The sequence below is a fragment of the Epinephelus moara genome, chromosome 24 (assembly GCF_006386435.1).
Source record: "Epinephelus moara isolate mb chromosome 24, YSFRI_EMoa_1.0, whole genome shotgun sequence".
NCBI lineage: Eukaryota > Metazoa > Chordata > Actinopteri > Perciformes > Serranidae > Epinephelus > Epinephelus moara.
Window position 1 is genome coordinate 30,067,000 of NC_065529.1, and position 18,582 is coordinate 30,085,581.

An 18,582-nucleotide genomic window follows, 5' to 3' on the forward strand; every position below is an offset into this window, starting at 1 on the left:
AAGAAACTTTAGTATTTTTCAACTTTGAAACTATTTTCCCATGTTTTTGTGTCCAAGTTACTAATAAGGACAACGTTCTTTGAAATCCTTCCAGTATTGAGAGAGAGCTGCAGCCAGCAGCAGCAAAACAGGCTACAAAGTAATCACTTGGGGCAACAGCGCACCGTCAATGTACATCTACTAAAAATGCTAATTTTTCCCACTGACAGTCTCACAATAATATCAAGTGTCTGAAAAATAACTTACACATATTTTCTAACCTATTCAAATGATCCAGGCTGTTTGTTATTGTGTCTGATCAAATCTGAGTCTCGTTCTGAAGTCTTGCTAGTTGAGTTGTTGAGGGAAGAAGGAACAAACAGACAGGTGTTCTGACAAATACAGCTACCTGCTCAGAATAAAAGAAAGAATCTATCAGAATGGGCAACTTGCTCTATAACTGTAGTTAAAAGTAGAGCAGCATTATGTGAGGTAGGAAATATCCATATCCATGGGAATGTACTACTACCTCTATAAATGTGGTATGGGCATGTCCTCTGCTCTCTGTCATTTTATTTGCCTCTTAAACGCACTGCGAATGAGCACTTTGTGTTGAAAGGTCATTCTGACTGGAAGTTCTATTTGTCAGAGCACCTGATCGAGCAAAAGGTGAATATACAATTTTATTTCTCTTTAGGGTCCTTTCCATTATGTTGTCCGCATAACCATCTGAGCCTTTCAGCGGCAAAAACAAGCACTTTTAGTGAACAAACATGGACAGTGCGTTACTGTCCCGAGTGGTTACACTGCAGCCTGTTTTTTGGCTGCCAGCTGCAGCACTTTCCCTCAATACTGGACCAATTTTTTTTTAAAAATGTAATTCCCATTAGGCCCTTAGACAGTAAAACAGTGTCCAAAATAAACATTTTGACTCGCCGGCCAAGAGGACTGGTAGATAAAAAAGAAAATCCACCGGGCAAAATAATGAATTGGCTTTTTGTGTCACATGTACATTTGTTTCAGTACATTTCATTGTAATAATAAGGTATTATGTTGAATACAAACTTACAGTAGAGGCCAGAGCAAAATTTCAAGCAAAATGATTTTAATACATTTACCAACTCATCACTACAGCCTCAGTGTGTGTGAATAAGTTCCCTCTGGTAAGCAGCGATGCAGTTTGAGTGTCGCTGCCGTTGACAATGTGGAGGCAATAACAAGTTTACCGTCTTGCTTTAGACAACCGAGCCTCCATAACTCATAACCCTCAGCTACACATTAGGCTAACGGAAGCTAGCAGCAGACTGACGGCAAGTGGTATTTCAGCAGATCAGCTGATGCCCTTTACCGTAAATAGTGCCGCAAAACTAGCACATTTGTAGTGCGTGTGTGTCTGTGAAACTCTGACACTGACAGCAGAGGAGCAGCAGTGCAGTGTGCCCTGAAATGATACCAAAACCAGTAGAGACCCAGCATAGTTTTATATTACACGACTATTTTAGTACAAACATTTACCCGCCAGTGTGGCAGGTGGGCCTGATGAAGTCGAAAGCTCTGAAACAAGCAAGTAAGTGGACCTTGAGTGTAACTGCTTTGTCAACTGCTGTTTCCAGGGTCAAGAATGAACTGTCAGCCTCCCTAATTCAGTCTGTGCTTGTAGCGCTGCCTTCAGGCCTGCTGGAGTTATGTAATGCCATTTCATCCATTGTGTTTTCTTTTGCGAGGCTCTGTCTTGAAAAGCACTGGTGAAACAGTACGTGGGTGAGCATGTGAAGAAATACACCCACACAAGTTCCAGACATGACAAACACATAACATCTCCACACATGCACCATATAATAAAAAAGGCACTTATCAAAAATGAGGTAATATTTTGTTTAAGGAGCATCCAGCAGCAGCTATGTGTGTGTATGTGTCTGTCCGTGGTATGGGCACGCTGTGTGAGTGTGCTTGTTCACACACAATACGGTAAATACAAGTGCAAGGGTGCATGCGTACAGTACGTGGGTGTATTTGTATTGACAGTGGTCCTATACACTGTTAAATTTAACTGCCATAGACTCAGTAAGTGTATGCTAAGTAACCATGAGAAAAGACTTCCTACTATAGTACTTACAGCAGAGTGCGTATGTGTGTGGGTGCAGGTAACACAGTAGGATGAGGTAAGGTCTCAGTGGATTACTGAACAACCTCTAGAGGAGACAATAAGAGGCCGTCAGGGGGAGGAGAGGGGAGAGGCCAGTATAATGAAATATGAATGTGTTTACTGAATAGCTGTCATGGCAGCCTACTGATGGCTGGCAGATATTAAAAATACACAGTGCAGCTGATGGCTTCACCTACACTGCGGCGACCCCAGCCATCTTCAGACACCACTCTAATCAGCATACAAACTCATCGCAATCACAATCACCCGCAGAAATTATCATCACCACGCTCTTCATCACCATTTCCATCCTCGCCATCGCCGCCTGTTCATCTACATTATCGCTTTCATCGTGCAACAGAATCACGCCGCTGCAGGAAATTGAAGTTGGCCAGATCAATAAATACAATATAAAATTAAATTAGCTGCCAAGATGAGGTGAAAATGTGAAAATGAGGTAACGCCATCCAGTCAAAACAATCAAAAAACACATTTTGGACACACAAGCAAACAATATGGTGAGGCCACCACTTCCCTGCTATGGATTTAAAAGTGAGTTAAAAGAGGTGAGTCGCATATGCTTTGATGTGTGTACCTGTGTGTGTGTGTGTGTGTGTGTGTGTGTGTGTGTGTGTGTGTGTGAGACCATGACATCATTTCTGCAGTGTCTAATCAAGGAGAAAGGGAGCCGGCTTTTGCAAGAGGGCTGTAATGGAAACACAATTGACCTGCTTTAATAAGAAAAACATGATACCCGCACTTTGCCCACACTTTCACAGAGACACAGAACACCTCCACTCTACCTGCGACGCCACACAGCTTCGCCACCTGCAAAACAGATCCGAACGTATCTCTGCTCTTTTGAAGTTTTATCTTTTCTCAGTGAAGGATGGCGATTCGGTGCATGGCAAAACTCCATCTGTTCATTTCAATATGAATGGGCATGTAAGTTTGGTGCTGCTGGAGCGGCAGAGATGTGAAATTGAGGATGGCATGCAGAGCGGCCCCGACACGCAGGGTTAATTCAAACCGCCTTTGATGTCTGTCTGTGTGTGAAATGAGCTGGTGGTCCAGAGTTCACACAAACACACGCCGGCGCACACATACACGGGCGTGCACGCAGATACACGTGTTGTAATCACCGCGCCGAAAAACTCGAGGGACCACTCGTGTAGCCACATGAATCCGAACGCGCAGGAAATACCTCAGCTCATATCACATACTGTATGGCACCAAAACACCGGTGAAAGCGCAACTTTACTGTGTCAGTGAGTCTTAAATCCATTGCACTCTTCAGGATTTAACTCCTGAGCATCCCCAACCATTCACTCACATGCCATCCACATCCACATGACAATGGAGGCTAAGCTGCCTGTAGGCAAAAACAGACTGCTGGCTTACACACACAATACCTATGTAAAGCAGATACTGCAGCTTTACAGCATTAAAAGTCAGAATGAAATTCGAACATATCTGATTATTAGGTGTCAGTAGTCGGTGGCCAGCAAAATTTTGTTGTATGATTGACTTCCACATCCGCCAATGTTTTGCAGCCTTCAAAAATCACACATATGCAGTGATTGATGTGATTATTAATCACTTAAATCACATTAAACAGATGCATGTAGCTTGAATTCAACTCCAATCTCTCTGTATCATTTACAAGTACATGCTCAGCGATAGTTATTACACTGCTGATGCAAATTTAAACAGCACTATTATATATAACTTCAACACTGAACCACTACATCTAAACTGGAGATTGCAAAAAGTAGACAGGAAGTCAGTCTGAGTGCCAGATTTATTAATAAACCAACTCTGCACTTGGATTTCAGTTTACTGGACAAGCTGCTAAGTTAGAAGTCTGGCCAATTACTCAGAGCCAACCACTGTTTCCATGAATATAAACAATGAGCTTATGTAAGCATTAATCATTGATTTGTTTTTTGTGGTTGCATATTTTCAAACCTGTTTGAAAATGAAGCTATTATTAAAATAACAGCAGCAGCATTAACAATATGCCAGATTGGGGGGAAAGCTGCTCAACAGTTTGATAAGTATGAAAGTGATAAACAGTTTTAGCTTGAAAAAGTAAACTGTAATATTGGTTTGGGGGGAATGGAAATGTTTTTCATTATCTTTCAATTTGACTGTGAAATAACGCACACAGGTAGGCCGTCATATTCTTTCTGTCTCTGATTAGTCAAACGTGTGATGGTGAGTTTCAGGCCTTTTACAACATCCTGCTTTGAGCTCCATCAATATTTTATACTCGCCTGCGTTTATGAGAGTCTTTCAGGTCTATAAGTTTTGATGGTCAAAAAATGGCAACAGTAGACCAACATGTCTGCTTTTGTAAAACTGGTGATGACTGACGGAGCAGAGTTGGGATTGTATCAGTCTGAGTAATACAGCAATTTTTGGACAAACTATTTGCCACAATGTTTTTTTTTCCGGTAAAGTAAGCATGTTTTACCACACGCAGTTTGTGCTGTAGGGAGGTAGTTGGGGTGGATAGTTGGTGGTGACGTTAAAGTTCACATCCTGAGCTGCCTGTGGCTACGTTTAGGAAACAAGAGCACTCTGATAAGGGATAAGGGGTTTCTGTTGAATGTTAATAAGGTGAAGTGAACACATTCTGTCTTGTGCTTCGACTCACTTTTGCCTTTTATAAAGTTTAATCAAGACCATGGTCTTCCTCAACCTTGAATTTTATGGTAGGCAAAACGTACAACTTCACAACGCACAATGAAACAGCCCACGAAAACAATTTACCAAACACTCTTATACCCTTCCTCAGATAAGCATCATACAGTACCTAACTTTCCATGTGCGTTTCAAGTGTGTGTGATTTCCTGTTGTTTCCAGAACTCGCTCCTATTTTTGCCTCTTTTGGCAGTTCTACCGTCCTGTTTTTTGGCCCACGACATCCTTTTTCCAATCAACATATTTTTTACCACAATATTTGACATGTCACCCTGTGACCTCTCCTCAAGGTGAAACCACTCAAGGTTTGCTTCATACTTGACCTTTAAGGGTCAAGCCTTTCTGGGCCTTTTCACGACCACATTACAGCATGGGATGTTTATATTGTACGCAGCCAAAGTTTCAAATAATGAAGTAAATTTACGTAAAAGTAAGCCCTGTGAGCAAAAACCTCAGGCTTTAGACTTTTCTGAATATTCGGTTTCCAATCATTTTTTCTACTTTTGAGACAAGCTGACATCAGCTCATGACGGATATCTTTACATGGTCATCTGCTCCTGGCACATTACTGCAAGTGTTTACATTACATAAACATATAGCTACATGTAGCCACAATGCTAACACCAGGGAAACATGTATGCTTTGCAGCTGATGTTGTTCATTTCTCCCCGGTTTCAGGTCATATCTCTGCTAGAACATGTCCAGTTGTGAAGGTTTTGGCTTAGAGGCTTTTATTAGTGATTTTTCTTGGTAGAAAGTGCTGCTATACTATTTCATATAGTCCTTCCCCTGAAAGCAATGCCAATATAGATGCCAAGAGCACTCATAAGGGAGACCTGGATATGCTGACCAATCAAGGCAAACTGGGCTTTTTCGTGAGGTAGGCCTAAAACGGAGCGTTTCAGACAGAGGGTAAATACAGTTGTTACAGCACAGTATGAGATAAACAAAGTGTTTTTTTGAACATGAAAGCATGTAAATATGTTCTAGTACAAACCCAAAATACAAGTATGAACCTGAGCACAAAAGGTCTCCTTTGACCAAGTGGTTTGCATGCTGAAACATAACCATGACAACACTACAGCAACACTGACACTAATCATACTTTAGTCGCAACAATATGTTTTACAGATACTTTAAATATGAGGTTTTCACAACAGGGCTGATACTTTAATTTCCTCATTATGTTTATAAAATCATAATTCAGTTGGCAATACATTTTATACCACAACATATTTGCTGTTGAAATTTAGTGGCATACAAATGTCACTTCTAGAGCATCATATTACTGAATGGATGAACTGTATGTGCCTGCAAATACATGCTTGCATGAATGCAGATGCACGAGTATATGTGTAACGCTGCAATTGTAGTGGTAAAGCACAAATCCCATCAAACAACGAAGCCCTGGGAAAAGGGCCAGAGGCAGAGATGAGAGTGAGTCCAGCTCGAAGCCAAAGAAGAGGGTGGATAGACTGCGGAGGGAGGGGTGGCTTCTCTTCCAGGTTTTACAGAGAAAGAGAGAGGGGAGAACAAGGCAGACAACACTGGGATCTGCAGAATTAAAGAGATGTAAGTAGCACTTCTGAAGACCCCTCTCAGATGGCAGCAGAGAGTCCTCGCTGCCTACATGATCAAAAATTAAAAAGGTTTTCTAGGACTTCCACAGTACCTTGGCGTTTGAGAACCACCCACTGCTGAGGCAAGCCAATTAAAGTTATTCAGAACTGTGACCAATCAATCACAGACTAGTGCAGGTGGAGGAGGTAGAGAAGAAGAGGAGGACAAAACCTCTGAGACTTCAGAGCAACCCAAACACTCTCACATAAACACACACACACAAACAGCCATTTAAAAAAAAAAAAAAAGGGAGAGAGAGAGAGAGAGAGAGAGAAAGAAAGAAAGAAACAAATACATTTTGTTCACAATGGAAAATAAACATCGCACCTACCACTTCACACATAGAGAAGCACTCCCTCTGCAGTGGAATGAATAAAGCACTTCACACCTGGAATTTTCTAGGGCATCACGCCACTCTACATTACCACTGCAACCCACTCAGGGAACTGTACCCAGTTTTTTCTCTCTGTCAAGCACAGATAGTACCAAAGACACGTCATGCGCTCTCTGAAACATCAAACAGAAAATTACACAAGCATGCGCACACACACTCTGCAAATAATAGTGTAGGGAGACGGAGACAAGGAGAAAAGATTTGCAGCGTAGGCAAAATAAAGCATCTTCCTCTGACAGGGCTGGAGCTTTAGCAGACCTCTAATCCTATTTTGACACATAATGCTATATTGTCTTCCTTTAAACAAGTGCAAGGCCTTCCTTTCTCCCCCCAAAAAGCCACTAGTAGCAGCATGAATGCATCCGGGGTTTTTTTTTTGTTTTCCTTGAATTCATCAAGCAACAATTAGTTACACAAATACAGTCCCCAAATGTACCTCAGTGAATGTCAGCGAGATTCAGGCACTTCGACCCTCTCTGTTTGTTCTGTGCCGACACTAAAGGGGTTGTTTCCCCCCGGTGGGCCTTTACAGCTCCATCCTGGTAATTCACTGCACTGGAATCAACCAGCACATGCACAGTGATATACTGTAAGATGTTTTAAAATGTGTCCAGGGAAGATGTAAAACTGTGCACACACAGCATGCGCCATGTAGCGCTGTGTCTTCAAAGCCTTTGTTATTGATTTTAGTCAGCTGGCTTTACTCTGAGACTCTGAGCGTGTAAGACATTAAGGAGGTCAGAAACAAACTGCAGAGATGTCTAGAAACTGACAAAATAAAACATGACATATAACCTAATTTACAGAGTCATACCAACATAAATCATTTGTGGAAGATTGATTTAAACTACACCTGTCATTGTAAGATTAGCAGCTCATTTTCAGTTCAAATTCAAATTAAATATGTTAAATTTCTAAAGGTTTTGTGATGGTTTAGCACCTCTAACATTTTTCTCTACATGTTGGGTAAAATAGAAGGGACTAAAATAAATAATAAATACAAAAAAATAAACAATATGAGACTGGAGACAGGGCACTGACACTATATAATCTGGTTCTAGTTATTCTAAACTGTCACATTTCCACTGCAAAGCTATTTCAAGTAATTCCTTCTAACACCAACCCGGGGATATCTGCATGCAGGGCTGCACTCTGCAGATATATGTATTTTCATTTATATAAACACCACCAACCAGTGCCAGGCCATCAAGCCGGGGAGCTGAGGAATCCTTGTAACCTTCCCTGGTGTCAGAAAACCAATAAAAAGGCAGAAAAATAAATGCTGTGCGTTTGTGTGCCCTTCTGTTCTCCTGTCAGCCCATGGGAGTCTGAGCCTGGGAGTAATGGTGCTGACCAGCCCTCACACTGCTTAACGTTCGGCTTGCCACTGGTTTTATGTGCCTCTAATGTCCACAGTTATTTTGTTGTGTGTTTTATGTTTGTTTTTGTTTGGGGTAAATACACAGTAAATGCTAGAGTTGGCACACAAACAGGGAAATGTGGGTTACACAAGGGTTTCAAACCAAATAAAAAGCAGCTCGCTAGCCGACCATGGATAAGCTTTCATGACCCTGACGTGTAACCCTGATGACCCCCTTTCCTGGGAATGGCACATTGGATGTCTGAATGGGAGTGTAGCCAGGTTTAGAAATTGGACAGTGCACTCACGGGACACATAAATGGATGGAAAACTAGATAAACAAGGATGCATAATTTATTTCTGATTATAATGCGTCACGATTAGAGCTAGTTACTGAACTTCACAATGTTTTTGGTGGCTACCAAAGCGTGCCCTTTTGGGTGTGTTCGGACCAACTTCAGCACTGTGTGACAAAACGTAGCCCCCTCGTTCATTTGAACAGGGGGCCACACGGTACGGTGCCCACACAGACGGCAAACTACACAGGGTAATTTGGCAAATCATATCAGCATCATATCATATCAATGTTTCTACAGTGGCGTAGTATGTAAGCTGACTTTCGACATTGGGAGGTGGAGGAGATGGTTGGTCGTGTGTCACCTTGGGCGAGACGCCTGCTAAGGTGCAGACCACTGCAGACTACTGTTCAAAGCCAACACCTGCTGTTTTTTGGTGACCTTCTGTGATGTTTCCACCTCTGTCTAAGGCACCAATCCTGGGTGTTTTTAGTGGCATGTTGCAGCGTTTCCAAGCAGCATTGAATTCATCGAACCTGGGTGTTTTTCACTGACCCGTCCCTGCTTTTCCAGAATCTTTTCTGCCACCAAACATGGGTGTGTTAAGCCAGAACATGATCTAAGTGATTTCCTTGCCAAACCTAACCACACTTTCAACACCAACGTAAAGTCTCAAAGTATTCATTCATTCATTTTACATAAGCGCCTATCCCATCTGACATTGGGTGAAAGGTGGGGTACACCCTGGACAGGTTGCTGGACTATCACAGGGCTGACACATAGAGACAGACAACCATTCACACTCACACACACACCTACGGGCAATTTAGAGTCACCATTTAACCTAACCTGCATGTCTTTGGACTGTGGGAGGAAGCTGGAGTAACCAGAGAAAACCCACATGGACACTGGGGGGAACATGAAAACTCCGCACAAAGGGGCTCCCCAAGCCCAAGTTCGAACCCCCCACCCTGGGTTCAAACCAGGAAACCTCTTGCTGTGAGGTGACAATGCCAACCACTGCCATTGTGCCACGCAGTTTCAAAGTATCCACTACTAAAAATGTACAAATGTAACACATTTGTGGTTTGCAAACGAACATTTCTTCTGGGAATTTGGTTGGTCAAATAAATTGAACCTGGCTCAACTTTTGCCAGAACACAAAGCAAGGTAATTCGGGAAGGAGATTTTTGGGCCGATCCAATACATGCAACCGCTTTCCTGGTAGATTACTTTGTAACATGAATGATATGTTTCTACTGTTTAGTAGACATGACTGTAAAATCCTTTCTAATATTATTCAGTTAGTCAGTGTTTTAGCATTCATGAAGCCTTCAGATGCATTCAGCTATTGCTCAAACTGAACTTCCTGGATGGTATTTCATCGTCTCACCACTGCTGCACCTGAAGCAACACGCCCCCACTAACGCAGCTCCTAGCGTTTTAACACAGGACTGTTTTCGGTCAGGCCGCCCACTCAGCACTGAGTATTGAAGACTGTCGAGAACTGAAAGCTGGCAGCGAATGTCTGGTCAGATTCATGATCTTGTTTGTTTATTCACTGACAAGAAGAATTGACAGAATTATGCTAGTTTTGCATGATTTTTATTTAAGCAAAGTTTTTGTATGGCTGTTTGTGCTTAAACAATAAAAACATTTTAGAACTATGACTTCTTTTGTTAAATGACAAAGAGCTTCTTTGAAAGTGGGGAATGATAAAATACTATATTTTTGGATTGGTATCAAAACTCTCACAAACGATACCAAGCCCTAACCATGATTTTATATTTCCAGGGTCAAAAATCACACAATTTGACAAATTTAATCTGTAATAATTGGAGTATTTTTAGTTTAAATTCAGCTTCAGGATTGCTTCCAGTGCACATGATCAATGACAACCAATGGATCTTGATGAAAAAAGAGACAGAAAAACTCTAGCTATAAGTAAAGTGGGAAATGAACAGCTCAAATGTTGGGGCAGAATATCCTCTGGAGTCACAACATGAAAATGTTAGAGTTCCTAAAAGGCACTGTGTCTGCTCTGGAGAAACTTTAGTTTTAACACCAGCTGACTAGACTGTGTAGGGTTTGCTGCTGTTGTAGATGTGTTAAAATAGCAGTAATGATTTATTCATTAATGTTAACATAAAGACCTTACCAAGAGTAAACCGAGTTGTGTATTGATGCATGCCACACAATGACTGAGGGATACTTAAGACGAGTCGGTGGGAGAGAAAACCGGAGTCGGAGAGTAAACTATCTATCCTGCAGAAATAGCCTGTGATGTTTCACACAGCCAGATAACAAGCTGCTGTTGTGTAAGGTCCAGGCCAGGAGATGGAGGGGAGGGGAACTGGGGGGAGCGGAGAGAGGCGCTCTCTCACTCTCTCCTTTAAAGGTAACTTCTCGTGGTGGGAGGAGGGACCTTCAACTCTTCCTGTAAACTGTCTACAGGCGGAAGGAGCTATTAAATCAAGAAACAAATGGCAGTGATCAGCCCTCACATCATCATCCACTGATGGATCAGCACACTGTGAGAGAGGAGGGGGGGTGGAGCTGACATCAGCTTTAGAAAGTGAGGAGGGGGGTTGTGGAGTGAGAGCAGGGGTGATGTCTGGTATAGCGCTGGGCATTTGAGACAGATTATTGGAAATTTCTGTAGTCAGCGATAGTGAGTAAATCCACTAGTGCACTTTATAGAGATATCTGTTTGTTGGGGCCGGCTGTCTCGGCCGTGAGTAACCTTCTTTTTCTAGGAAGCAGGAGGTAGGTTTGCAGAAGCACGAGAGACATTTGGACTTGTGTTCAACCTGCATACAATATCTCCCTCAAGTCATAAAAACATACCTGTGTAGATCAAATTGAACCAGAGGCTTCAGTAATGCCAGAAAAAGAAGACTTTCTGTGCACACACACACAGTCATGAGCATGCACACACACACTGAGAGCACCAGAGGCAAGAAGGCCTGTGCTGAACTGAGATAAACCTGCAGCCAGCATGAGGTCAGCGGGCCGACTGATGCAGTGTTGGCCACACAACACAAGGAGACACACAGAGTGAAGGCAGTGAAGGGCAGAAGTGAGGGAAAGAGAGCAAAGACCATACTTGGTCAAGTAAAAAATTCCAGCTCATATGAAAACCGGATGAATCTCACACCCATTAATTGGTGCTCTGTTTTTTTCCCCCTCCTCCACGTGTGGGTATATTGATCTGGATGTGCCTCGTTCTCAGGTTTCCAGTAATCAAGAGAAGCTAACAGCAGGAGGAGAGGGCGTGGAGGCGCGGCAGACAGATCCTCGGAGTGCAGAGTTGTAAAGTGCCAGGCTGAACTGAGGGGTTCAGGAGCAGTCATGTGCACCAGGCTAAATTATTCATGCTGATTAGAATCTTCTTACTGAAATGAATTTGAGAGAGTTCAACATATGTTGCATGGCATGGCTACTTAAGAGGCTTGCTAAATCGACACTGTGACTCTATGTGTGTGTGTGTGTGTGTGTGTGTGTGTGTGTGTGTGTGTGTGTGTGTGCTTTTTGCAAATATGTAAGTGTGGTGGTGGAAAGTAAACAAGGCAAGCAGCAACCTCTGTGGCTGAAAAATAAAGTCCATGTGGAAGTGCCAAAAACCGCAGTTCCTCTAATGGCCACTTGAGGCTGGCTCCAAAAGTGAAACCACCATGTTAAAATGCCCAACTTCACAGCTGCCATAAACATGTTTAAAGCCTGGTACATAAAACAGTTTTGGTCTCTGTAGCTAATTTCAAAATTCATGAAAACTGTACGGGGACAAATCTCTATATAACTCACCCGTTTACATGTTATTAAGGCTTAAAATTATGCATGATTAATAGTGTGGCTACTTTGAGTGACCAGGCATCACCACAGTCAATGAGTCAGATCTGCTCCTCCACAGCTCCACCCTCTCGTCCAAATATTGTCATTTCTGGCTCCAAAAATCTAAGATGGCGACAGCCAAAATGCCAAACTCGAGACTTTAACACAGGAGCCCACAAACAGATGGGTGAGGGGTGATTTTAAGTTCACTGAATAGGTCCATTAACTGATACTGTATACCACTACTCCACAATTTTTCAGAGGGAAATACTGCACCCTAAAATACAATGTAGTGTTAAATATTCAGTGGATCCCAACCTTTTTGGCTTATGAGTCCTTACAGAAAAAAAGCAGCATCTAATTGGGGATCCTTGTCATATTTCAGATGTCTTACAGTTCGCCATGGTTCCACCAAAAAAGAGATTTCCCATTTAAACTGTCTCGGATGGTTTCATTTAAATAACTGTTCATGGCCCAAAGAGGTCAACTCATCCGATATCGTCCAGAGAGCAAAGATTAGAAAAAGTCCAGAAAGTGAATACACAATTTGTGCAGGATAGCCTTTTTTAATCGTCTTTTCTAACCTATTAATCATCACACGAACACAGATTTATCTAGTGACTCACAGCAGGGGGCCTGACCCTCAGGTCGGGAACCTATACGCAAGTATAGTTAGAACTAGCTCCATCTAGACCATTTAAAACAGTAACTAATAATGTCATTAAAATTCTTTATCAGTTATAGGGGCTGGTCTGTTTTAGCATGAGAAGTTTTACTTTTGCTACTGTAAGTACACTTGGATGATAATACTTAACTTAAGTAAAGATAAACTACACTGTTTCTTCCTTAAAAAACTATGTATAGACTCGCACAGAAGATAACTGTCTCAATCATCACTTACTACCCACTAGAAGTGTGTGGCGGTGTATTTGTCTGCAGAGACTCTGTCCTCTGCCTGTATTTTCTTATTTTCTACTTATTTTCTGTGTTTGGGACATTTATGGCCGTGTACCCCCACATAGCTCAGGTGAGGTCAGGGCTTTATGAAAAGGTAGCGACCAGGCGCCAGACTGTAAACAACAGATATCCAAGAGACACAGCACTGAAAAACCACACACATAGTGAGGCGAAGCACCAGACAAGTGAATCTGGGGTTGGCTTTTACTTCCACTCTCCCTGGGGAGTGTGTTAACAAACAGAAACCCACAATCCTGCATGGTAAAACATTTAAGATCTGCTACTTTGATTATCTGAATACATCCTCCACCATGAGTGTATGAGCAGCTCTCTGAGTACAGTTATCCTACAGCTACAGTGAGTTGAGTGAACATGTCTGTCCACCTGGTGTCTAAATATGCACATAATAATATTATCTGCCAGTATCTCTGATAAACCATCAAATCGCTGTAATGACAGTACGTGGGTGTAAGGCGCACTGCTCATGTGTGCCTATTAAAACTGTTCTGAATAAGCCCGGGGATATGGAAACAATGCCAGTGTCCACCGCCGCCTCTCATCGCCACATACTGTAACACATCAAACACAGCAGCACACAGGATAATGAGGAGGATAAGGACTATAAACAGCATCCGTCTGCTCACATTTAAATTTACCAATTCTCGTCCTTCCCCTCTATCATTTCATCCATCTTAAGTAGTTTGCCTCTAAATATACACACAAAACCGCCTGAACATCCATCTCAATTGTCAAGCCATTCTTCATCCTTTCTCTCTCTAAAGAAGCCCCCCTCCTCCGCTCCAAAGGCCGCCCACTCTACTTGTCTATCCGCGCTCCACACTCTTCCATTCGAAAAACTTCCAACTCCTCCGATACATCACTCACCCTCTATCTCCCTTTCACTCCCCCGAGGAAGAAAAACAACTTGACCAGACCTGGGCAGAATATATTAGAATGTGATTTAAACATTTAAATAACCTGAGTTTTATGTATTTTCGGAGATGCCTGAAACTCGCAGTATGCACAAAACAAATCAAAACAATGTACGTCTCTGTGTTGTTCCTTAAGTTGACCAAATCTAAACATATTCAGCTATTTCTGTGCCGCCCTGTCTCGGCCCTTTCTGTCTCTTTCACCCGCTACCTCGCTTGTCAGAAAAAATAAAATCTCAACCGAGAGAAACTGGAGAGACCACATTATATTCAACTTACTTCCTTGTCTCTTTTCATGTAAGACAAACTCAAAAATAATTTGCACACACTTTACATTTTTTTTTGTCTGTGAGAATAAACTGCGCATGAAGAGGAAGGGGGCGCAGAGGGAGGCAATCTTGTTACCAGCCGGCATAGCCCTGGGAAGATTTCTATCAGACACACGTATAGAGAGAGGCATCCATTTAGAAAATGGCTTTTCTAGGCATGCTGGGCCATTTAGCACACCCTGTGACGACTCCTGTTTGGGGCCATGATAAATGTTCTTTCGCACCCGCCCTGCACACACTGTCAGGCCAGCACACACATGCACACACAACCATATGGGCATCCTACACAAGACATAACTGCGATGGACGTAATATTTTCAGAGCGACTGGCTTCGCTGGGTTTGGCCCACAGAGAAAACCTCAGCAACATGTAGCCTCAATTAGTTTAGATTCACAGAACTGAAAGCCCACTGAGCAGTTAACATCAACTCAAGGTCTCATTAAGCTCAGAATTATTCAACTACATACAACTAAGTTTTGCAACAAGCAGTCAAGAGACATCATAACATATTTAATCCATGCATACAGTGCATCCCTCTGAAAACCACAGCGTGAAACAATTACTCAACTAATCGATTAGGCGACTGACAGGAATGAATCAACAATCAGTGTTTTTTTCCAAGCAGAAATACCAGACATTCCCCAGCTCCAGCTTCTCATTTGTGAGGATTTTCTACTTTTCTTTGTCTCACGTCATAGTAAAGTCGATATCTTTTGGTTTTGGACGGTTGGTCAGACAAAACAAGCAATTTGTTGGCAGCACTCTGGGCTTTAGGAAATTGGGATGGACATTTTTCACTATTTTCTAACATTTTATAGACAAGATAATGAATCCATTTATCAGGAAAAAAATCAGCAGGAGGAAAAAAGGAAATAAAAATAAGCTGCAGTCTGTGAATATGAACATTATCACTACTACAGTCTGCATGTGCGATGAGTTGTATCATGTATTAAGTAAAAAAAAAAGTAGAGGGAGCACTGTCCAAGTTTAGTAATTGAAGTTTAAAGTTAGACTAGGTAATTAATCTAAAAGTCAGAAAACACTCAGAAAACTGTCAAAATTGAGCACAAATTAATCTATGAGGGTAAACACCGCGCCAAAAAATTAATACGAATATTATAAGAACCATTTGAAATCATTCATCACATTTTTTATAACCAAGTCATGTTTTAAATTCCGCTGAAGTGTGTGGCACTTTACACCATGCATTACCCTGCAACACACAACAGCTCACTCACTCACAACTCAAACATTTCTAGGAAAAATCAATCTTTAGGAAACATGCTTGATTATTACAGTACAATCGCTTTTTCACTGGGCGAACACAACCACATAAAATAATACTTTTATTAATAAGTTTAACGATGAATATTTCTGGTGCCGACTTGCGATGTTAATCGACTAGCCGACTAATTACACACATCTTTAGTCTGGATCAAATTTGATCATCATCTGGTTTGTTTGTAGTGTGAAAATATTTTTGGATGGTTCAGAGTTTCAGACTAACAAGAGGAAATTCTGGCAGGGCTATCGTAGTTTCTTTGAGGATAACGCAAGCGTAGTGTGTGTGTGTAGGTGTGTGGTTGAGTGAGCAAGAGTGCGTAACAGCGGATACTCTCAGAGAAGACAGGTGTTGTCAAAAAATAGCTGAAAAAAAAAGAAAAATTATAACACTTCAATTATTTTGTGAAATGACGAGAGACAAAACATAGTTGAGACTGTCAGATGTGAAAAGGCCCTCCGTGACATGCTCCCTTATGAGTAGAGTAAATTCCACTTCCTCTTCTGCTCTTAAAACCTATTCAGAAACCCTAAAAAAGGAACTGTCACCAAGCAAAGATCAAGATTGTTTTTCATTGTTTGTGGTATGATGACAGCAACAATATGCTTTCACATTGAAACAATGCATTACAGAAGCCTACTGCCCACACTGCTCAATGGGAATACTGGAACGTTACTGGCACAAACTGCGAAAGACAAACATTTTGATGGGTAAACACTCTGTTATGTGTTGTTTACACTGGATGAGTGCTAAAAAAATCAACCTCCCTCTATCATGCAGTTTGTCTGATATGATCCACTACTGGTCACTAACCTTTCCACCCGCACGATCGCTGTCAACTCACTTCCTCCTCTCTGGGATCCATCAATGTCGCCACCACACTAACAGCGATCACACTAACCACTGTTAGTGCTAGCATTGAAGCTGCCACAGGCACCGCACCGGCTGCATGAATCACACTCACCCATACAGCAATAATGAAGCATTTATCTCAGGGTGCATTACAAACCCTGGAAGCACGGCGAACATGCGCACATGGCAGAAATATGATGAAACAGTGTCAATCACACTCTGCTCAACCATCTGCTCTACCACAAGACAGACACGTGTTACACACAGCCTCATATGATGATGATGCAGACACAAACAACCAACACCATGCTCTGCTAAATGTAGTGTTAGGACTTTAAAATCTTGTGCTCTTTACAGCAAGTCAAAAACATTTTGTTAATGTGTTAAAATCATTCCCTTTTTATGCGCAGTGTATTTCTTCATAAGATTGATTTCACAGGAGATTTGACTCAAGGAAATTCTTGAAAAAAAAAAACATTTACACATGAAAAAAAAAATCTTAGAGCATAATTATCCCAGAAAATACAGTAAAAACTAAACCTAATTATCTTTAAAAGATCAACATTTTTTGCAGTGCTCATACAAACACATTGCCTCACAGACGCACACTTGGGAGCTTACGTTGCCTTGCCCCGTGAAATTTTACTTATTAATAATGCAGAAAAAAGCGCTGCGTCACATGTGAGCGTGACGTCAACTTACCGATCTCATCTGCTGGGTACCGGTGACGTGCTGCAGAACCTTTTCCAGCTCCTTCTCGATGCGCCCAGCCCAATGAATCATTCTGGAAAATAAAATTAGACACTTTCAATGTGCATCACTCAACATTATCACCTGAACATGTCATCATCATTCATTTCTCTGTCACTGGATGAGAGTGTGTTTGTGAGACTGTCAGAAAGACTCTCAGCCCATCTTTGTGTATCTCTCTTTCTGTTGTCATGCTGCCATACTCTCCCTCCTTTCCTGGATTCCTATCTGGACGCGTCTCTGTCCTACCTCTCCTAATGTCTGGGTTAGTCATCAGCAGCTTCCCACCCCATCACATCTTGCATATATCTGGTCGGCCCTGGCAGGACTGGCGGTGAACGTGCCTGTCTTGGCTCGGCTAGGATCAGCGGCTCTGCAATAAAACTGCTCAGGTCTGACAGAAATGCACCCTAAGCAGGAGCTGATCTCCGTTAGACGGAGCCAAGTTTGGAATTAAGAGATCAAACGGCTCAAGCTCATCACTGTATATCTCCCAGCAAGCAACAAATGACTTAATGGATCAAGATTTTCACTAGATCATTTTAAAGCAGCAGCAGGGGCGAACCTGCCAACCTGGATACACGCTGAACAATCTATGTGCGTGGCCGACGAGAAATTCTCTCTCAGACAGAAAAAAAGGAAAAAACATTATGAAAGCCCATCTTTCAGCAATCAGATGAATAAATTCTGTCATGTGTTTGCGAGCCAACCACTGACTCCGTGCCAACCTTTTCCTTTCAGCAGCCTGCAGATAGCTAATCACTAGCATCAACAACACAACAAAGTCGTTTGTCTTTTAATATGATGACTGAAACAAATGTCATCTTTAAATGTCAGATTTGCTCAGAAGACAAGAGGGAAGACAGATTTATTAAATTGCACAAATCTGCCAAGTAGTGACAGCGCTCGCCATAATCACAAAGCCGGAGTGGGCCTCATCAGGAGAGGAACAGCAGAGCAAACACGCCAAGCGAGTGTGCGCACTGGCTGTGTTTATAAGGGACGAGATTAAGAGCAAGCAAGAGGGCCTCCGAAAGGACGGTGCAGAGCGGGACCGCTGGGGAGAGGCCGCCGACTATGAAAAGGTCACCTCGATATGAAATGAAAACAAGCTTACAGTGAGAGCAGAGCCGAGCAGGACGCAGTG

At 42.2% G+C, this 18,582-nt stretch overlaps 1 protein-coding gene across 4 annotated transcripts in view; it reads right to left on the minus strand.

Moving 5' to 3' along the window:
* cacna2d2a (calcium channel, voltage-dependent, alpha 2/delta subunit 2a) overlaps positions 1-18,582 on the minus strand; it is a 207,921-nt gene that overhangs the window by 176,206 nt on the left and 13,133 nt on the right. For all 4 annotated transcript variants that reach the window (XM_050039173.1, XM_050039172.1, XM_050039171.1 and 1 more), the window contains exon 2: positions 17,388-17,469. In XM_050039173.1, coding sequence (XP_049895130.1) covers positions 17,388-17,468 — 81 coding nt within the window. In that variant the 5' untranslated portion in view covers position 17,469. The remainder of the gene's footprint in view (positions 1-17,387; positions 17,470-18,582) is intronic.